Source organism: Pomacea canaliculata, linkage group LG6 (assembly GCF_003073045.1).
Source record: "Pomacea canaliculata isolate SZHN2017 linkage group LG6, ASM307304v1, whole genome shotgun sequence".
In the NCBI taxonomy this organism is placed as follows: domain Eukaryota; kingdom Metazoa; phylum Mollusca; class Gastropoda; order Architaenioglossa; family Ampullariidae; genus Pomacea; species Pomacea canaliculata.
In genome coordinates this window covers 14,074,145-14,097,297 of record NC_037595.1, presented here as the reverse complement: position 1 = coordinate 14,097,297, position 23,153 = coordinate 14,074,145, and the positions used below count along the sequence as shown (strand labels likewise).

General features: G+C 40.5%; 2 protein-coding genes across 2 annotated transcripts; both read left to right on the top strand.

Annotated features, from left to right (window-relative positions):
* Positions 1–4,315: 4,315 nt before the first annotated feature.
* Positions 4,316–16,607, top strand: LOC112566133. The gene is given in 11 exon segments (XM_025242104.1): positions 4,316–4,495; positions 4,911–4,965; positions 5,174–5,562; positions 7,511–7,562; positions 7,852–7,965; positions 8,129–8,185; positions 8,406–8,554; positions 13,042–13,257; positions 13,677–13,731; positions 13,942–14,331; positions 15,061–16,607. Coding segments are annotated over 11 exon segments (1,638 nt in total). The 5' UTR covers positions 4,316–4,423; the 3' UTR covers positions 15,150–16,607.
* On the top strand, positions 5,518–9,891 carry LOC112566396. Its single transcript, XM_025242561.1, has 7 exons — positions 5,518–5,736; positions 6,086–6,222; positions 7,852–7,965; positions 8,129–8,185; positions 8,406–8,540; positions 8,805–8,954; positions 9,133–9,891. Exons 3-7 carry the CDS (start codon positions 7,902–7,904, stop codon positions 9,219–9,221), a joined length of 495 nt encoding a protein of 164 aa, XP_025098346.1. The 5' UTR covers positions 5,518–5,736; positions 6,086–6,222; positions 7,852–7,901; the 3' UTR covers positions 9,222–9,891.
* Positions 16,608–23,153: the final 6,546 nt, after the last annotated feature.

Genomic DNA, 23,153 nt, shown 5'->3' with positions numbered 1-23,153 from the left:
GAGGACAAGTACAATGCTGACCATTGCTACCACTGACATCAATGGACTCAATGAGCAGTGTAGAGGACAATTAACTTGGAGTTTTGACTTGGTGTTTGTGCTCGACTGTCAGCTAGGACCAGGACACGACACAGCACTACAGATGGACATAATTTATACATTAATTTGTGGACATCAGCTACACCCACGATCTCTCTCCCCTCTTTCTCTTTCTCCACATGATAGTATTAGATGAAGAGGAGCGGAGAAAGATAATGAAACTTGTGCTTTATGAAGGTTAATTTAATTTGTTTTTTGTATATTGAATTTAATATTGTACGTCAACTATATATGGAGTGTTGTTATTGTTCTGTATGGTAATACAGCTGTGTTTTCACTTTTTGTGACGGCACCATTATGTATGTGTTCGCGCGTGCGGTGGAGTTTCTGTGTGTTTGCTCGTGGATGGGTGGAAGAATGTAGATGAATCAGTGAAAGCATTTTTAAGTACAGCTCATAATTACTGTGACAATGGCTGGAAAGTCAATGAAATGCTCTTACTCTCTCACACCATATACACACACAGTCTTACTAAGGATCAATTGATTAGGTTGGTCCTCATTACCTGGGTTGTTTATAATTAGTACAGTGTGTGCCTCGATCAGGACTGAATGTACCATCCTCTGAGCTAGGCAGTCGGTGTACGGTGCAGGTAATGACAGGCAGGGGATGGGTATGGCACAGGTAGGGAAAGGTACACATTTGATTAGGACACGGAGAAAGTTGAATTACTCAGGCCGGTGCTGGTTTGTCACCGTCACATTTTAAGCTACTTTTTTGTTGGTTCTTATGGGGTGGTGGTGGTTAATCATGTTTCATTATCGTCTAGAGTAGACATATCCTGCTGAGACTATAATGATAGACAAACCTTATTCTCCTAAAACCTTGAACAAGTCCTCTTTGTCCCCAATTCCGATTGAGATGTTGCATAAAGTAAATATGTAAGTAAATTTAATTATATAAGTGTTTCACCGGGACCACACCGAGCAAACAGTGTGCAATATGTGTGGGCGTGTGGGTGTGTATGTTGTAGTAGATGCACGAGATTAAACAGGAAGACCAACAGCGAGAGCAGCTTTATTGTGCAATGTCGCGTGGGCAGACCACTCACTGGAGTCGGCCAAGCGTGGCAGACAGGAATGTCGCAATATACTTTCATGCACATCGTTTGAATCCTCCAAAAAACACATTCCACGGGATATAAAAGATTTCAACAAATCTGCTTTACAGGTATTGCGTGCTCCCAATGATATTCTATATATGTGAAAACCAGGAGTTTATTATTAGTATCCTTAAACATAATCCTTGAGGGTTAAGTGCGTCACCATGACTTTCTGAAGCTGTCTCCCCCAAAGGTTGGATGGAAGGACCTCGCAACACATGAAGTCCTGTATCAGATGAATGTTCTGCAAAAAAGACAGGTTCTGTGGGATCCCAGGAGAGGGGTGTCCAGGGAAGACCTTGTGGAATGTACACCCTCATCCCGCTGACAAGATAAGAAGAAGGAAGTACAAGAGTGCAATGCTGAATATAGCACATTACATATATACCTCTCTCCTTCCTTCAATCATCCTATCTCTTGCATGAGCAAAATATCCCTTAAGGTTTTATAAGTATCCTTCTCACATTACATTTTTTCTTCATATTGCTGACAGCATTTGCACTTTGACACATAGACTTGCCAATTTACTATACGTGGGCGGCATGATGCACTCATGTATATATTAATGTACATTAATGTAACTAATACTCATCCACACAACTATTTCTCCACACACACACACACATACATATATTATAACTAGCACTTATCTGCAATGGCATAGTCCACAGAACTATTTCTCCTTTACTTCTCTCACCCCTTTACCTCTTCAAATCTTCCATTCCACTACCATCTCCGGGTTTTTTTCATTTCCAGATACCCGCCCCCTCTCTTGTCTTTCCACTTCCAGCAGAGATGTTATTTATCTGTATTTTCATCAGAGATGTTATTTATCTGTATTTTCAAAGAGTTCAATCCTCTAGCATCTTTCATGATTGTCCCCTACATACAGCTGTCATTTTACCAGTTTTGATATAAGGCTACTGTTCAGGAGCTGTCAGTTCACTGATGTACAGCTTGTTAGTTTTTCCACAATGATATTTAATGAGACTACAGTGAGACTTCAGCTAGGTAGCATAGTTTATCCACAATGCTGAGTTATCAGTGACATAAGACAGCTGGACATAGAGTATTATGTACAGTGTATATTACAACATGAGCAGAAAATACAGCTAGACAGTGTGACAGGGTGGGGTGGAGGGCACTAACATACAGGGTACCCCACCTTGTCTGATAGCATTACAAGAGGCAGGCTGCTTTCAACTCGCTCACCCTGTATTATGATATGTGCATGGACACAATACAGCTCCACAGTGTGGCTCAACTGTAATAACCTGTAATGCAATCGTCACCGCCAGCTCATCATTACAACCTCAAGGGAGGAGGGAGCAGGGAGGGCTGTGCCCTCGGCAGGATTGAGTTCTGCTCGCGAGAGACGCAAACTCTTTCATGCATGTAGCCCAACACTGTACGTGTAAAAGCTGTACACATTCCTCTTGCTTTTTACACTCAACTAACCCACTTAATGTGCCAAGCACCTCAGGTAACATGCATCTATCGGCCTACGCTGAACAAGGGCAGGTGGGGGCTGCACACTTCAGGACTAAAGAGGGGTTCTTTCTAAGATTTCTGTAACCCGGAGCTTTTGGAGGCTCAATGGGACCACACAGAGCAGACACACATGTGCAATATTATATCCTATAAGCAAGCTTTTTCTTCTCTACTAATAAGATTTGCACTAGTGTGTGCCCCAAAAATCCCTGTTAGCTGCCAGTAAATTAATGTTTCTGAGATTGTTAGTGGCCTTTGGTCCATAGCTGCTCTCCCTAAAGTGGAGGTATGCAGGCGGTGGGTAGCGCTCGCCGCCTCGCTACCCGGATGACACAACATACCCCAGTTAAACTAGATGTCGGACGGGTATCTCATCACACGAAGGATTAGAGCACAATGAGGGAGCAGATATGGATACCGCCCTTACAAACCACAGAAAAAAGCTGGGTCTCACACTTCACTCCTCGATAACCAAAGATAAGCCTAAAGTCTGACAGGCATGATTCAGGGAAAGTGAGAGAAAGAAGAAGGAAAGTATAGGCATTAAATGTGCATTACAAATTAATTTATTATCATTGAAATCATAATTACTCGTTCAGTCTGTTTCGTTCTCTCTCACACACACATATACAGGCACTGTTAGCAAGGCTGGAGATGATTTGACGATCCACTCTTTCTTCCCTCCTCACCCTCTTCTCCACCCTCTATTCATCCAGCCACCTATTCGTTCACACAGTTTTGCGAGTCAGTGTGTCAAGCCGATATCGCAAGATTTCAAGCTGGAAGATCGTATAAGTTGTGAGTCAGCCCAGGTACAGTTCCACCCAGCAAGAAGCATTCATGCAATTCAAGCAGAGTGTGGGAGGACTAGGTGGTGTCGGGGCTGAGGGAAAAAGAAAGTACAGCCCCTCATTCAGACCGTAGATCGCTCTCCCTGACCTCACCTGAACTCACCTGCCCTCCTCTTCCCCAGCAACCCATCCAAAAGGCGTTTCTGTGGGGTGGAGGAAGACATCAACAATAATATTTAAAAATGTCACACCACAGCTCTATTCAAAACCTCAGCTACATCGTGCACATGTCCTCTAAGATGCAGCATCTCGTACTTCTACACTAAGTGTAACCTCTTTGCCCTCGACTACAGCCTTCTACATAAAACTTTCGAGACCACTACCATTAGTTCTCACAGAAGCGGTCTGAACTTGCTATACCCTGTTATACCTTGCTATACCCCTAATACCATGCTATACCCTGCCGGCGCCAATGCACACATCCCACGAGGTTGTCAGACTGTCTTCACCTGCAGGTCTCCATTCCTCCAAACCCTGTCCTCTTTTTTCTCCATCTGTTTTACCGATCGTCTTAATACTTTCGTTCTTCAGTCCCTGCTTCCATGTCATTCCTTATTCCTTCCTGCCTTAAACAACTTGCCTAATTTTACTAATGAAACATGGATGTGAACTCATGCATGACATGTTCGTCATTTCGAAATGCTGATACACTCCGTGCCGTGGGTGCGACCTACTTCTGCTCTACTAACGACAATCAGACACAAAGGGGAACATATCGTGTTGAGAACTGTTCTATAGAGTTCCTTTCCCCCTCGAGCTGCACAGGCGTAAGAGGATATATAAAATACGGGTAGCGTGCTACCCGGCAGTCATCAGCCTGCCACCGGGTAGATCAGCAAAGCAAGAACACAGCCCCGCCATCGTCCACAGCTCCGCCATCATGCATCTGAAACTGTTGTTCCTAGCGCTGGTGGTGCTGGCCACTGCCCAGGGACTGGCTATCAAGAAGAAGGCCAGTTCTTTACTTTAATACCAAATACCTTGTAATCTCTAAAGCCATAGTAGAAACTAGTTGTAATGTCTAATAACAGTTCCGGTGGTTACCATGACAGTGGCGAGAAGCCTTGTCGAAATCTTTATCACATGAATGAAAGATAGATATAATGGGTCAATACTGAGAGATTTTTTGTCACAAAGGAAACTAAAAAAGTCGCATTAAAATATTCTGTTTGCTTTTATTGCTGATAATAGAGGAATACATGAACGTACAAAACAGCGTGAATAAAGTAGCTGGTTGGATGGCTTATTGGGTGGACTGCATGGGTATGGCTTAAAGCTAGATGGTTAGATAAAGGCGGAACATTCAGAAAAAGAGGGAGGTAGAGAGAAAGACAGAAAGATGTCAACATGACCTGCTTTATCTTCAGGCCGAGGGTGGACAAGCGGCTGCTGCTAAAAGTGTGAAACGAGAGGAATCTGAAGGTGAGCTACCTTACGATGGCCATGATGTTAAACTTTAAGTCAGACATGTGGTTCAAATACTTATGCAAAACAAATACCGCTTTGTTAGATGATATAAGAAATAAATTTTTTTATGTTAATGACAATCACAGTAAAAAGGTTTCTAAAGGTAACATGGCGGCGCTCCAAAGAGGAAGATGAAAACTAATTTAAGATGTATACTTGACAGTTGTCGAGGTTGAAAAACCTGATGATTCTAAAGACTCTGATGAAACTGAGGAATCCAGTGAAAGTAACAGCAAAGAAGAGGAGGCCTCCAATGACAGCAAGGACTCCGATGAAAGTAAAGATGACGACGACTCCAATGACAATAAAGACTCCGGTGAGAGTAAAGATGATGACGACTCCAATGACAGTAAAGACTCAGGTGAGAGTAAGGATGATGACGACTCCAATGACAGTAAAGACTCCGGTGAGAGTAAAGATGATGACGACTCCAATGACAATAAAGACTCAGGTGAGAGTAAGGATGATGACGACTCCAATGACAGTAAAGACTCCGGGAGAGTGAGAGACGACTCAATGATGATGACGACTCCAATGACAGTAAAGACTCCGGTGAGAGTAAAGATGATGACGACTCCAATGACAGTAAAGACTCCGGTGAGAGTAAAGATGATGACGACTCTAATGACAGTAAAGACTCCGGTGAGAGTAAAGATGATGATGACTCCAGTGACAGCAAAGGATCCAGTGAAAGTAAGGACGGCGGAGACGAGCCCGTTATTGATGGTCAGTGAACATTTTGTTATTGAAATGTTTGAAATTTTCCATAGCTAATCAATCAATCAATCAACCAATTAATCAATCGATCAAATAAGTTCGAACTAGAAAATAGTACAGTTGCAGCACAACAAGTGCAGTGAAACAAGTGATGCAAGATAAATCATTTGTTGCGATGACAATAATAATAATAATAATAATAATAATAATAATAATAATAATAATAATAATAATAATAATAATCATCATCATCATCATCATCATCATGGGAAGTTGTAATGTAATGCAGTGGGACTGTCTGATGTACACTGTACAGTAGGAGAGCTTAATTAAAACCTATTTCTTGCTTCCTCAACAGGAGAGGTCGACCCACTGACAGCCGAGACGTTCCGCCGTGACATGACACAGATCATCGAGGAGGTGGCTGGCACTGCGGCGGCCTAGAGCACACGGAGAACCTCGCCATCAAATATGTCATCGAGCCGTCGAAAGAAAGTGAGTAGCACTCAGACTCCACATATTTCTACAACATATTCCACCTTCGTGTGCGTGGCTTTGTCTCAGTCAGCAGCTTGGGATTAATTCAGCAGTAAAACATGTTTGTAAATTTCACCATCGCCCCGACGGTCTGGAGGTTGGTGGTCCAACTGTTTAGCGCAATGGTTGCCAAGTAACGGCTGTCCTCTGGTCAGATCTCATCTCCTTCTTTTCTGTATGATGTACATCTATACAGGGCTGGCCGCCACCATATAGCCAGCTGATACATCTAACATAACCTTTTGGCGCCTACCCACATATCCCTCAGACTCAAGATGGAATAAATTAATCTGGGAATAATTATAATTAAGGATCAGGCTCAACCTGATTTCACCTCTCTAGCTCCTTTATGTTTGGCAGGCTACAGGACACACTAGTGATGTATGACAGGCTAGTATCGCTCACTCTTATCTTCTCTTTCATCCTCATTTAATGCATCATACAAGTACACCTAGACATGCCCTCCGCGGCACAGGTGCTTGAGCCTAATTTCTTTCCACCCGACTTATTTGCGCAAGAAGAGCTTGTATTACAACTCTGTGGGTATGTTGCACTGTCGTTACTGGGTGGAGACTTGTCCTGCTGAAGCATAACGATGACGGAGTCTCGGCCACCCGCTAAGTGTGTAGCTAAAGGGAGACAATTTCGGTGCCAACATTTATTTCAGTGACTGAAAAATACAGGAGGTGGTGTACAGATTTTAAGGTTGTGGTGGTGATGATGATGATAATAATAATAATAATAATAATAATAATAATAATAATAATAATAATAATAATAATAATAATAATAATAATAATAATAATAATAATAATAATAATAATAATAATAATCCTATAGCGCATTTCATTGCCGCCATCATTCTCAATGCTGTGACGTAGACAGTATCTCTGTCGCACACAAACGTATACATGTATACAGCACACACACACACAATGCCTATGAGTAGTTGCATGAATACACAATGTTTTTCTATAGAAGCACATGCCATCCATGGCAAGGCGTTTAACTGATGCAGTGTGAGATAACTCTTTAAATAGTTTACATATGTAACCTGAAGACAGTGTGCTGTCGTGTGGAAGTAACCTGCAGTCGAGGATAAAACCTTTTCTTCTTCTTCTGTCTGTAATATATACTCTCACTGCGATTACAGTCTCACCCTATCTCTTCCCTGGTCTTACCGGATGTGCGTGGTAAGAAAAGTCTGTCGTGCGGAACATCATGACAATGTGATGCGTGTTGCAAGGTTTGGATCGTTCCCAAGGACTTCAGTTGCCAGTTTTGTTTGCCAGGCCTTTGTAATGTACTCCCACATGATGTAACATGACCAGACCCACACCTCAGTTTGCCTTCTTAGCCTTATAACACTTTCTGTGCTCACTGAACACATTCAGAGTTCGCTGGACTTGAAACCTCTGTAAAATACAAGCAGTCATTCGTGAACAGGAGCAACCCTCAGCAATACTTAGAGATACCTTTAGACACCTGAGTTGATGACACTCATATGTTCAAGAAACTGATATTTATTGCTGTCGTTAGTTGGCCATTGAGTAACAGAAGAGGTTGACAGATGAGGCTTTGTTTCAGATGCTGTAGCAGTGGGCGAGGCGCTGCAGGATGCCCTGGGCCAGGCTGCCATGGCCGTCAGCAAGAATGTTCAAACTTCTATGTGGCTGCTCTACCGTGTTATCACCAGCTCAAGTGAGTTTGTTACATCCAGCATTTCTCTCTTTCTTATCAACCACCACAAACACACACACACTGATTTGGTATCCGCGACATCCAGCTTTATTCACTATTTCTCTGTGGAGAAGGTAGATGGCAGATCTGTTATAATTAAAATTGCTTTTTCTCTATTTTCCAGGTTCCATAGGATTCAAAGAAGATGCGATTTGTTCTTCTTTTAGCAATCTGGAACTTAGTAAGTAATGATTATTCACTGAGTGTTGTACTGAGAATATTCGCATTCCACTTGTCGTTTTCTATGATGTTTACATCCGTAAGAACATACCCGTGAGTTGTGTCGGTGGCGATGATGTGTGTGACAGTGTGAGGGAAGCGTGTCTTGGTGAGGATGGTGTGTTTGTACATGCAACCTGTTGCGGCGATGCTGTGTGTAACTGTGATGTCTCTCATAACAGAGGGAGGAGAGTTTGCCGACGCAGCTCAGGGCATCACGGTCCCCGAGGAACTGTCCAAGGCATTTATCAATGATGTGGGCTGCCTCGCCGGACACATAAATGACATCAAGGAGCTGAACGCCGAAATTGATAATGGTAATAGTCAGTCAGTCAGTTAGTCAGTCAATTAGTCAGTCAGTTAGTCAATCAGTATGGACGACAGTAATTTGAATACATGCCTGCATACACACATTATTCATTTAGATATGTTTGAGTTTCATTAACAAAGACGTGTTCCTACTTGATGGGACGTGCATGCATGGTTTGCTGAATGTCTGGAAAAGAGAAAATAATAGAGAACAGCCAGCTACAGCTTGTTGAAGTGCTACTCACAGCCCCGGATGTTGGTTTTGTCGACAGACAGTTTGACGAAGACCCAAGCGCTTGGGATCGTCGTCAAGGTCTTGTCCTCTCTTCAAACAATCATTGAGAGCGGAAACAGCTTTTCCTTTAAACTGGCCCAAGCCTTTGCAACATCTGAAACCACTACACCTGCCGCAACTGAATCGAGTACGTAGTACACTTACCTCCGATGTCTTTACCACCTTATATTGTACCTGCACCAGTTGAGTTTCTTAAGCCATGTGAAAACAGGTTCACAGTTGTGCTGAATAGATTTTGCCGTCTAGCTTCCTGGATTTTCTCGGCAGAATTGTAATTTGTAAACACACTTTCTTTGTGTCCCCAGGTGACGAGAATTCAAAGCGCGCTCTGGAGAGACTGCTGCGTACCTTGCAGAACAACCCAGACCTGCTGAACCGCCGATCGCCAAAGTGATCTTCATTATACAATACCATAACAGTATCCACACACCAGGCTGTAGAAAATAGAGTTTATATGATTTATTAACATACAGTGAATCCATACATTTCTAACTTTACATCACACTCACATTTGAAACTGTTCTCCGTTCGTTTCTTCACTTGAGGCGCAGCTGGAAAAAAAATTACTCAGATATTTTTTAATTATACTTTTTTTTTAGTATTTCAGCTTTTTTCTTTGTAAATTTAATGGAGGAGTTTGAAACTCATATTCAGCTTAAAAGATAGCACGCTTACTAGAAGCTTCTATATCTGCACGAGTTATCCCTCTTTCCCACTCTGTAAATAAGTCGAATTGGTTGGATAATCTCAACATTTTAAAGGATTCAATCGTCAATAAGCTGCCAGAAGAAACAAAAACAAAAACAAAAAACATACAAACAAAAAACAATAAAATCAAAAATCAAAAAAAAAAAAAAAAGATTTCGCTTATTATATATGATTTTGCACATCTGTTTTGTATTCAAATGTAGAAGTTATGCAACATTTGTTCTAGAACTGTCATAGACTAATATATCACAGTTTCATCTGTTTTTAAAGTTTTGTTTTCAGTTGAAATAACCTTTGTATCAGCACTCCATAAAGGTATTAACAATCAAAAGTAAAGCCTCTGTTGGTGCTACTGAGTAACCCTCTTTTTTTCTCTGTGTTGATGTCTGTGTGTGTGGATGTGAGGCTTGTGTGGGCAGGTAAAATGTAAATAACTTACCTTTAAAATTCTTAAATAAACTAGTAAATACAAATGCTCTTTTTGAACATCTTCTGCTCTCACAAAGCTGGCCTACATATAGCACTCACAGAAAGAGGTTACTAATACAATCAGGATTGTACATGACAGTTAAAGTTGTTGCAGCTAAAACTTTTCTGGGATCAAGTTATCTGCACATAAGATTGTCTTCACCTGTTCTACATCTTTCTGTGATATGTTTGATGAGTTTATCTCGAAAACAGAATGTAAAGACCAATCTCTCGGGCAATATATCTTGTGCTGAGTTTTACATGTAGTCATTAGAAAGATATACACCTCACTAAACCATTAGAAATATGTAGCCCTGAATAGAAAATAAAGAAACAGAATTTAAAAGTAAGCAGGCAACATGTTCAACTTTTTATATTTTAAATTGAAAATTGGATTTTACGTTTTGCTGTTTATTCCATTTTAACCAAGGAATAATACTGCAAATAAATACTAACTTCTATGTTTAGCAAAGAAAAAACAACTGTCCTTCACTTAAAGGTGAAATATTTCACAAAAAGAAAGAGAAACACAATTGTACAACTGTGGCAGTTGAAACCACTTCTGTGCAGTTTTCGAGGATCCTGTCATAACTATTTTATTCTGTGCCCTGACCCTCATCATGGAAGTATAAAGAAGCACTTCACTCCTCAATAACCCTAAAGATAACAACTACGTTTGACCTCACCTTCCCTGAGGGGCAGCTTGCTAAGATGGTTTTTATCCCAGAGAAAAAGGTACTGAACAAAGCCACTCTATATGAACAAGAATTAAGCCTTGATATTCACATCGTAACAGATGATATGTGTTGTGAGACAGTAAAAGATCTTTGTGACAAGCTTTATTGTCTCTAATTAATACTATTACTACTAACAATAGAGTTTATTTATAGAGCCCCTTATCCCACCAGCGAAGACTGACGCAAGGCGTTTACATACTCGAAGTCGCACACTTATCAGTAGACATTAGGCCCACAGACCCTTGTGCATGGCCCACAGATTTGCCCACATGACAGACATGGAGAGATAGGTGGCTTCAGTAAAACCACACTGAAGAGAAACTCTGAGGCATCAGGAAAAACATGAACAAAAACAACACGAACTTGTATTACTGGACTGTTGGCAGACGATTTTTCTCCAGTTAACTACTAAAACGCTGCATGAGACTACAAAGCTTCCGGTTTATTCACATTTCAGATTAACTACTAAAATGAGGCAAGAGACTACAAAGCTTTCGGTTTAGTCACATTTCAGATTAACTACTAAAATGAAGGCAAGAGACTACTAAGCTTCCGGTTTAGTCACATTCTTTGTTTAGGCTCGCCGACACTAACAGCGGAAAACTTCGCAAGAGCCTAAGCGTTGGTCTTGGCAGACAGTCAGCAGTCCACCTACACACGTCCATGGAAAAAAGCAGTCTTCCTCGTCACCAAAGATAAACCTAAAGTCTGACAGGCATGATTCCTGGAAAGTGTCAGAAAGAAGAAAGTAGGCATTAAATGTGCTTTACAAATTCATTTATTATCGTTCAAATCGTAATTACTCTTTCTGCCTGTCTCGCTCTCACACACATACAGACGCTGTTACCGAGGCTGGAGATGATTTGACGATCCACTCGATCTCTTTCTTCCCTCCCTCATTCACCCTCTTCTCCACCCTCTATTCATCCAGCCACATATTCGTTCACATAGTTTTGCGAGTCAGTGTGTCAAGCCGATATCGCAAGATTTCAAGCTGGAAGATCGTACAAGTTGTCAGCCCAGGTACAGTTCCACCCAGCAAGAAGCATTCATGCAATTCAAGCAGAGAGTGGGAGGACTAGGTGGTGTCGGGGCCGAGGGATAAAGAACGTACAGCCCCTCATTCAGACCTAACGATCTCCCCGAACTCACCTGAACTCACCTGCCCTCCTCTTCCCCAGTAACCCTTCCACCCACCAGAGAGGCGTTTCTGTTGGGTGGAGGATGACATCAACAATAACATTTAGAAATGTCACACCACAGCCGACGTCATAGTAACTGCTCTATTCAAATCCCCAGCTACACCGTCCTCAAGTCCTCTGAGATGTTACATCTCAATGCCGGGGCTCTAAGGGGGAAGGGACCGGATAGCAGGGGTGACCTCCCTAGGCTCCGCACCCGAAGAGGGCCCCGTGCATAGAGCCTAGTGGGATGTACTTGGGGAGACGGAGATAATCCACAGTTATCACAATCTTTGAAATTCCAAGAACCTACGGGAGACGGAGATAATCCACAGTTATCACAAGCTTTGAAATTCCAAGAACTAAAATCGTCTTCCCCTTGAAAAAAGCAAAAGTAAATTTCGTTTGCGCATTACTTTCAAAGTCAGTTCTTTCCCCTATGAGGTTTTCGTCATACAAAAACACTATCAAATTTGAGGAGATAATTCTTATAGATATGATCACGCTATGTTATGAGGTTTGAAAAGGCCCCACAATTTTATTTCCCTAAGGCCCCGCATCCCACTAGAGCCGGCGTTGTACATCTCGTTCTGTAATTTTAACATGGACAGTATCTTTGCCCTCCCCTACTGTCTTCCACCGAAATCTTTCAGATTTTGCGGCCACTATCACTCGTTCTCACAGAAACTGTATGTACTTCCCTGTTACCACTACCACTAGTTCTCACAAAAGCGGTCTGTACTTGCTATACCTCGTTATACCATGCTATACCCTGCTAGCCTTCATGCCGGGGCGCCGATGCACACATCCCACGAGGTTGTCAGACTATCTTCACCTGCAGGCCTTCATTCCTCCAAACCCTATCCTCCTCATTTTTCTCCGTTTGTCCAATAGTCTTAGTACATTTGTCCTTCAGTCCCGCTACCATGTCATTCCTTCCTGCCTTAGACTAACTGTCAGGCGAACTGCTGCAAAATTTACTGACGTAACGTGGATGTGAACTCATGCATGATATTTCGAAATGCTGATACACTTCGTGCCTTGGGTGTGACCCACTGCTGCAGTTCTAACGACAATGAGACACAAAGGCGAACATATCGTGTTGAGAACTATGCTATAGAGTTCCTTTTTTCCCCTCGGGTGCACAGGCGTGAGAGGGATATATAAAATACGGGTAGCGTGCTACCCGACAGATCCCAGCCTGCCACCGGGTAGATCAGCAAAGCAAGAACACAGCCCCGCCGTCGTCCACAGCTCCGCCATCATGCATCTGAAACTGTTGTTCCTAGCGCTGGTGGTGCTGGCCACTGCTCATGGACTGGCTATCAAGAAGAAGGTCAGTTCTCTACTTTAATAGCAAAAACCTTGTAATCTCTACAGCAAAAGTAGAAATTTGTTTTAAATCTTATCGCCACAATGGTTGTAGTGAAACGCCTTGCTGAGAAAATGGGCGGTAGTTACCATATCTGCCTTTTCACACACACACACACACAAAAACAAACAAAAAAAAAACAACAAAAAAAAACCAACCAATTAACAAAGGTCAGATGAAAGTATTACGTTTCCTTTGATAATAGAAAACACATGACAACCGTAGATGTAAAGAAATACAGATAGAGTAAATCAAGTATCTGGTTAAATGGCTGATTGGGAGGACTGTATGGGCATAACGGATGAATGGATAGATAGGGACGGGACTTTGCAAAAAAGAGAGAAAGAGGAAGATGTTGTCAACATAACTTGTTTTGTCTTCAGGCCGAGGGTGGACAAGCGGCTGCTGCTAAAAGTGTGAAACGAGAGGAATCTGAAGGTGAGCTACCTGACGAAGGCCATGATGTTAAACTTTAAGTCAGACATGTGGTTCAAATATTTCCACAAAACAAATACCGCTTTGTTAGATGATATAAGATAGAAATTTTTTGTGTTAATGACCATCAAAGTAAAAGTGAAGGTTTCTTAAGGTAACATGGCGGAGCTCCAAAGAGGAAGATGAAAACTAATTTAAATGTATACTTGACAGTTGAGGTTGAAAACACTGGTGATTCTAAAGACTCCGATGAAACTGATGACTCCGACGAAAGTGAGCAATCCAGTGAAAGTAACAGCAAAGAAGAAGAGGCCTCCAATGACAGCAACGACTCCGATCATAGTAAGGATGATGACGACTCAAGTGACAGCAACGACTCCGATGATAGCTAAGGATGATGATGACTCAGTGACAGCAAGGACTCCGATGATAGCAAGGATGATGACGACTCCAGTGACAGCAAGGACTCCGATGATAGCAAGGATGATGACGACTCCAGTGACAGCAAGGACTCCGATGATAGCAAGGATGATGACGACTCCAGTGACAGCAAGGGATCCAGTGAAAGTAAAGACAGCGGCGACGAGTCCGTTTCTACAGAAGGTCAGTGAATATATTTTTTTTTGTTGATATTTTGTAAACTTCTCCATGTCAGACATACCTGAAAGCTATATGCAAAATCTTTCTGTCATTACTGGGTGGAGACTTGTCCTGCTGAAGCATAACGATGACGGAATCTTGGCCACCCGTTGTCTAACAGTGTGTAGCTAAAGGGAGACAATTTCGGTGGCAACATTTATTTCAGTGACTGAGAAATACAGGAGGTGGGTACAGATTTTAATGTTTTAGACAGTGTAAGTAGTGTGTGCAGTCATGCACCAGCGGTTTTCTGTAGAAGCTCTCCATAGCTGACCATCGTGGTACGATATTGGACTGATGTGAGATAACTCTTTAAATAGTTTACCTATATCGCCTGAATACAATGCGAGATAACTCTTTAAATTGTTTACCTATGTTGGTTGAATACAATGGGAGATAAAGCTGTAAATGGTTTACCTATGTGGGCTAATGATAATGTCTTGTTGTGGGGAGACATCAAGGAGTCGAGGAGGTGTCTTTTTTTTTCTTTTTCTTTTTAAAATAGTCTCAATGAGATTGCAGTCTCCTTACCCATTTTTCTCCCTGATTGTGACGGGCTTCGGTTTTTTCCAGTGGTCTTGACATTTAGTAGACTAATTTTGGTACCGCAGTCTATGTCTGCTGTAGTTTTTACTGAACTTTCTCGGCAGTATTGTAACCTGTACCTGTAAACACACTTTCCTGTTTCTCCAGGTGACGAGAATGCAAAGCGCGCTCTGGCGAGACTGCTGCGTACCTTGCAGAACAACCCAGACCTGCTGAGCCGCCGATCTCCAAAGTGATCTTCATTATACAATACCATAACAGTATCCACACACCAAGCTTTAGAAAATAGAGTTTATGTGGTTTATTAACATACAGTGAATCCATAGGTTTTCTAACTTTACAGCACAGTCACATTTTAAACTGTACTCCATTTTTTTTCAACCACAACAGCTGGAAAAAAGTTATTTTTTGAATAATATTTTTCAATATTTTAGCTTTTTTGTTTCAGGGACCAAGTTTGGATCTCATAAGCTTATAAGATAATCTATATCAGTGGAACCTTGATTATCCGATCTTTAATAAACCATACATTAGGTTTTCCGAGATCGCCTCAACAACATCAACAACAACGACGACAACAGAAGAAAACAAACAAAGCTGTTGGCCATCGCAAGACCAACAAAATTTTACCTCTAAGAATTTCAACTACAGGAATGTATACTAAGTGTATCACCGCTTAAGTTTTCTTTGTCGATGGGCTTCTGAGAATTATTCTAAAAGTATAGAAAGTATAGCATCTGTGCACCATCCATGCTGGGAAAAACTATTAGACTTAATCCTATGCAGAGGACTCGTTCCCAACAGTCTCCCTCTCCTTTTTTAAAATTCCGACGACTGCCATTCGTCAACAAGTTTTAACATTTGTCTTCTGCTTCTGCACTTTTCTTGGAACAGATTGTGTATGGGTCGCACCATCCGTGTAGGCGACTTCAGTCAGTTGGTGACCACACCTCGAACTTAGAAATGTCGAGGTCCGGTTCAAGAGTGAAAAGAAAAAAAAAAGAGTTGTTTTGTCAATTCAAAATTGTTGAACGTGTAAAAAAAGGAAGAACTAATTGTTAAACTGTCATTGGAATTCAACATCGGAAATCAAACAGCGCGTGATATCGCACCTATTGTTGCAGATGCGAATTTTTAGAATCATTGTCGATTATCCGGATGACAGTTGTCGGTCATTAAACCGGATAATTCGAATTATTGAGGTTCCACTGTCTATATATATATATCCATGTTATCATCCTTTGCCATTTTGTAAAAATTATTATGTGTGTTTGCACATCTGCTTTGTATTTGATAGTAGAAGTTATATAAGACTTGTTCTGGAATTGTCATACACCAATACATCACTGCTGGATCTGTTTTCAAAGTTTTGTTTTCAGTTGAAATAACCTTTGCATCAGCACTCTATAATCGTTAATAAACTGGCAAAAGAAACAATAACAAAAAAATATACAAACAAAAAACAATTAAAAATAAAAAATCCAAACAAAAGAATGCGCTTAATATATATGTTTTGCACAATCTGTTGTACTCAAATGTAGAAGTTATACATTTGTTCTGGAGCTGTCATAGACTAATACATCGCTGCTTCTTCTGTTTTCAAAGTTTTGTTTTTCAGTTAACAAATAACCTTTGTATCAGCACTTTATAAAGGTATTAACAATCAAAAGTAAAGCGTCTGTTGGTACTACTTAGTAATGCTCTTCTTTCTCTGTGTTGATGTCTGGGTGTGTGGATGTGCGCTCGTGTGAGCAGGTAAAACGTGAATAACTTACCTCTAAAACTCCTAAATAAACTAGTCTTAAGAACTGGATAATTGTTCATTATGCACAACTTTTACACTGCCCAACACACTATGAACTGGCTTAATAAATTGCGATTGTTAGGTATAATTGTCACAAGCCTGAAGGAGGAGGATGGTTGGGCGTGGGGCTAGCAAATCCATCCTGTAAAATAACCCCTACTACTGAAACCACAACTGCAAAACTAACACGAGAAGCAACACAAGAATGGCTGATTCAAATTTATTAAACTTTTATTGGCAAGCAATTAAGTTGCATCCCGAACTTGTATTGACTGCTGCCAGGCGATTTCCCCCACTTCCCCCAGTTAACTACTAAAACGAGGCATGCTTCTACAAAGCTTCCAGTTTATTCATATTTCAAATTGACTACTAAAACGAAACATGCTACTAAAAAGCTTCCGGTTTAGTCACATTCTTTGTTACGGCTCGCCGAGACTAACAGCGGAGACCTTCGCAAGAGGCTAAGCGTTGGTCTTGGTAGACAGACAGCAGTCCACCTATGCATATCCATTGTTGCATCATTGACAAGTCGTCAACGGAGTTGACAATGCTTCACGGATGTGCCTATATAGGATATACATGTCGTCGACCATTACGCAATCAAATCATCCTAGTCGATCTGCTTTCTTGGTCAAGTTAAATAGTTGGCGTTATTTGTCATTACATCACGATCCTTGATAAGAACTACACACCACGCGTACACTTTCCGAAAAGAATGCGCCGCCTAGGTCTGCGCATGCGTGGTAGCGGAAGTAAGATGGAAAAGTCAAATTGTGGGGAGAACGTCTGCTATCGAAAGTAGATGCTTTGTGCATTTGCGAGTTTTATTTCCAAGTCTCCTGCTATTCAGTCATATAAAACCTACATTTTCTTCCTTCATCATTTATCTACCATGACTGAAAAATCTTCTCCGGTAAGTTCTGTAATTCTTACAAAAAAAACAAAAGCGAAAATGAAAGTAACAAAGCACTAAGAAAAATAGTGTCCTTGTAGGCGAGGGGTGGGCAATTAATTTTCCCAAGGGGCCGCATGAGAAATTGGGAAGGTTTTAGAGGGCCGGACTAATATAGTTAACTCCGTTTTACCCAATACTGTATATATAGTATATAAACTGGCGGGCGGGTAAGCTGGCGGGCCGGTGCCCAGGTCTGTAGTAGGCAATACTGTAGCAGGTTTTAACGTACTAGGTTTTTTTCCTGCTACATAATTACAACGCTGTGCAGTCGTTTGCCTTTATTATCTGGTCCATGCAATAATTTCAGATCAGAATCTTAACATTGAAGAAGCAGAAAAATGAGAAGTAAAGTGATAAGCAATCATCCTTCAAAATTGAAAAGCGCACAGTCTTCTTGGTTGTTGTAATATGCTTGATCGTAAAAAAGTGCCAAACAAACCCTCATTTTAAAAACTGTATACTAGTGATCAGTAGAACACACTCGTAATTCCTTGCGAGATCTACATGTCAACATTGTCGGATGACCTTAAATAACACCGAAATCTGGCTTGACTAGAGAAAATAAACATCTAGTTTTAGTTGTTTCAAAGCAGTCCTCAGCAGTATGTGATATCACAGCACAGTGTATTTGTATACATAGATCTTGATATGATGCTGTAAGCCTTCAAATTGTTTAATATAGATGTGCACTTTAAAGGATTAGGACACATATCTATGTCGCTTTGTAATTGAATACACTCTCTCAGTGTATTCGTACAATTGGTGACAACAAATTGTGCCAGATGATTTGCATGTCCGTTTCTATTGAATCGAGCCATTTACTGCTTCTTTCCGATCATTTCAGGAGTCCTTCAGTGCTGCAAAGGGAAGCAGCATGTAAGTCTTTTCTCTCGCCCTGACAACCATCGAAAAGGCTGGCAATCGTGTCACCAACGATTATATGCACCCATGGGCAAATAGGTGCACTTGCTGTTCAATTGTAAATATAGAAAAATGAACGTGTGGTAGAACTTAAACAAATCGGTAAATTTTTTTCCTCTGGTAAAACAATCTGTGCTTAATGTTTAGTATATGTTGGATATACACGAAGTCCCCCACTAGCCTACGAGTCTAGTACAAGTATATCTACCTCTAGGCACCAGCTGCATACAGTGGAAGTATTATGAAAAACATTTTTTGGAAATCTTCATTTCTACAACTCTTTTTTTTTTATTTTTTGCTAGAGCTACCTCTAAAAAGCTATCGTATTGATCCTAGACATCGTTTCATTTCACAGATTGAACTTGTACAAAATTTCTGGAAGTGAGATTGACATAATAACTTGATGCAAAATTATATCGTTTAACATATACGTGTAATTATAAAACACCTTCTTTGAGTAAGAATTCTTAATATGCTGTGTAGTTTCTGTGATGACCAAGGAAGGCAATCATCGTCTTATCAGGTATTAGCTCATTTATCTTTTTTTTTTGAGAGCATTGATGGAGTAAGAAAGAATGCCTTTTAAGTCCCACAAAGGAAACAAACACCAAATTAAAATGTTTCTTCTAAGAGGCTCAGTCATAGAGGGTATTGATATTAATTTAAATTCCACTCTGGTTGTCTCATGTTTGTGAGCTTATTACGACCTTAACTATCATGCAAGAGATTACTTTACCAAGGCGGAAGGCGGATGAAAAAATATCAAAAAAATACTTTGGAAAAATGGCAAAAACATTTTTCATTGTATGAGGTTCACCATCATTGATACGTCTTCAAAATGACCTAATTATTTAGGAGTCCCAGAGAGCTACATGAACTCAATAGTTCTCAAAAAATATAGTGAGAGTTCCATCATGGGGTGAAACATTACAGCTTGCTTCTGTTTTTTAATAAACCCATTTTCCTTTAAAATATATTTGTTTGAATAGGAAAAGCAGATTCCTTTTGAAAGTACTTGTCTCTCTTTAATAAGCTTTTAAAGAGTGATTTGTTAGGCGGCTAAAGTAAAATAGTTATTTGCAAATAATTAGATACTGTAAAATGTATATATTTAGCAAATATAACTGCAGTTCATTCACACAGCTTCGGATAAAACGCTTCCGAAGTCTCATTTCTATTTTAACATTCATTTGATAAATTGTCCTTTTGTCATGACAATTCCTAATTTTACTTGGCAGGTAAAAGTGTTGGAGATGTCGCCACTCTTAAATGGAGACTCACTCCAGTACATTTACTATCCCTGATCACCAAAGAGAAAAGAGATATAGTCAAAGACCCACCTACACCCTCTCCGTGATGCTCACTTCTCTCCGAATAAGCACTGTTTGGGAGAATGGACCTCCGAACTCTATGCCAAGAGGTAGTCTGTGTTCCGGACATACTTCTATGGGGACGAGGCCAAAGTAAAAGAATAACTCGACCCTTCTTCACCGAACGAGCCCACCATAGTTACTGTTTACAGTGTATGCTCTGAACTAAAAACACAAACAGCCCAGCTATTGGCGGTATCAGACCAGTTTAGTGCAGGATGGGGTGAACATTGTGAGCTGCTCCAGGAATTTGAGACAAATTTCACTCGAAGTCCGTAACGAGAATTTTTGCAAGTGGAGTGATGTTGGCGGTAATGTTACAAGAACCACCTGGCGATACAAAGATGATTAGACAACACTGCCAGTGCATTTCTACCTTGCCAATGCTAGTCATAGGCAGGATTTTTCAATCCAAATATTTCATTATTTAAGAATGTTGCGTAATGTTCCATTCATTTATGTCCTCAATATTTGTTGAAGGATGAGTTGCCTTATCTGTCCAAGATTGCTTGTATATGATCTGCCTATAAATAACTTTGCTCATCATATGGTGTTGACTGGCAATTAGTTTTTCCATTTTTCTCTATACAAAAACATAATAGTAGTGCTATCAGATTTCTCTAGCAGTTTCCATAAATGGCGTCTTATCAGAAGATGCCATATACAAATTGTTGTCGAATTATTTGCCCAGAAAATGAAACTGGAATTTGATCATTTTAATTATTTATATCCTTATCATTTGAGAACACAGTCCCCTTTCCATTCTTGTGACAATTTCTTTTGACTGATGATGATGTGAATACTTGAGATAGGGCTGCTTTATTATCTGAAATAGGCGTGGAGACTAAAATTTATGCTTTTTCTTTCTTTGGGCTTGGAGTAACAGCTCCCACTAGAAGCACACGATAAATCTGTCTGCCACGCTACCTGTAAATCCGCCTGCATTAGCCCTCCACCTCCGGAGTGTGTAGACGTGTCCTGTGTGATTGATGATCATTCAGCAACTCAATACATTTCCAACACAGTCTGTGAGAGCAGGGCTTCTTTTACATTATTATTATACCGTCCAATAAGAACCAAATGTTTCATGAGACATGGTCAGCAATGAAATCAGTTTCCCGCACTAGAGAATTTCAGATTAAAAATTAAAAGAAAAAAAAACCCAACCCATCGTCACGATAATATAATCAAGGGCAATGATTTAATACCAGCACAATGTTAGGTACATGTGGGAAGTTTTGCAGAGTTTGCATATTTACAAATTAGTGTACGAGTATGATTACAGCTGGGCATAATATTAACAGTACTGTCAATGAGCACCACCACACACCGACGTTTCAATTGGAGTCTTGTATCAACTGCTATTTGCAAGGTTTATGTCGTGCTCTTCCAACAAGGAACACTAAGTGCAGTGTCTACTTTTTTAATGTAAAACTCAAACAGCCAGTATAGTACTAGGATTTTGTGCTAGAAAAACATACTTTATCTACATAATAATCGGATTCAATCTTGACAATTGGGCGAGAGTCAGAATACCCCAGCCCTTGCAATCACTTTTGTCAGTCTCTAGTAAAAGGTATTGCTGAAGTCTTGCACTAACTAGTGGACAAGAGGAGTTGCTCAAAGTCATGCTATATGTCTTAGGGTCAACACTTGGTACTATTGTGCGTGCTGAAAACAATGCGCCACTGTTAGTGGTGTATAATTTACAAAGTACAGATCACAAATTGTAGAGCATGTGAGACACGTTTTAGGCCACCTTGTAACAAATGTTACTTTCCTATGCAGCATAGCCTGGCGTGATTGACTAGAGAACACCCTTTACCATGAAGAATGTTTAATGATGCTACTTCTAGAAATGATGCATCAGTCCATGACACTTATATCCAACACCTTCAGAAATTCTTGACATTTAGTCTCACCTCTCAGCTTTCTTGCTGCTCAACGCGCCAGCAGATTGGGTGTCAACATGCTTAAAAGTCCTTTCATGAAACGTGTAGGTGTCATACTGGTGTCACGGTATTGAGAGCCTTCAAATACAATGATGCTACTTTAAAACAGACCTACGCTGTTTGAAACCCTTTTACTACACAGAGACAACGATTCGGCAAATATCGCATTTTAAGTTGCATCTGCTCTGACCACTTGCTGAAATCAGAGGTGATGTTGTCCGCTTTTCAAGCAGTTATCCTTCCTGAAAAGCAAATTAATGCTATATTCGCCAAATAGTTTTAATCCCAACCGTTAATAGAGAAGGGGGTACATTCAAGCTTACCATTGTGTACCTCTTAAAAAGTAAACTTTCAGAATTCAACATGCGAACTGTCGGGATTTATAGAAGACACGTGTAAATCCAGCCCGATAGTACTTAAAACCAACGAGCACAAACTAAGGAAGTCTTAAGTATCCAAAAAATTGATACAATTAATGCTTTCATTAAATTCAAGAAATCAGCGCCTCTCCCATGTTATTCACATGCACCTGTGCATAGGCTTACAATACCATGTACATACAAATAGAAACCAAGAAAAGCAAATCGAGGATCGTAGTCTTCTTTATGAGCAAAACATCAATGCAAATTGCTTATAATAAGGCAATCAAGACTGTGAAGAGTCTTCATTCTGCTGGACTATGACTTATTGAGTTTTATTAACGTATTATTAAGTGTGACAACTAAAAGAGTTAGTGCCCTTACAAGTTCTCTCTTTCCCCCCGCGTTTTGTGTTTATAATGTACTGTCCGTCGCTAGCAGCTCATCAAAAGCCATCAATTCCACTTCCATATCATCATAATCCCTGAAATTTCCCCACAAGATAGTAAAACTTATCAATTTAAGGCCCTGCCGGCCTTATACAAAGCTAGAAAGCCAGTAGTGCAACACCAGATCGATGGTCTGGATGCTCAAAATATTCATATGACTCTGCAAAATCACCATGACGCCGACATTTTACTTTTTTCCAAAAGCTCACAATTCTGCTTCCTACATTTTACACAATTTTCATCCTGCCTCTGCACCAGACAATCCGAAAGTTATGGCGCGCACTGTTTGTACAACAAAGATTATAGGTATCAGTGCCCTTAACAGTACCAAAAATAAAACGTCGATGCTTGCTCTTAACTCGCACATGCACTATAAGATTTACAAGGACTAATGGCTAAATAGACTGAAGACCAACAGCAGTCACTTCAT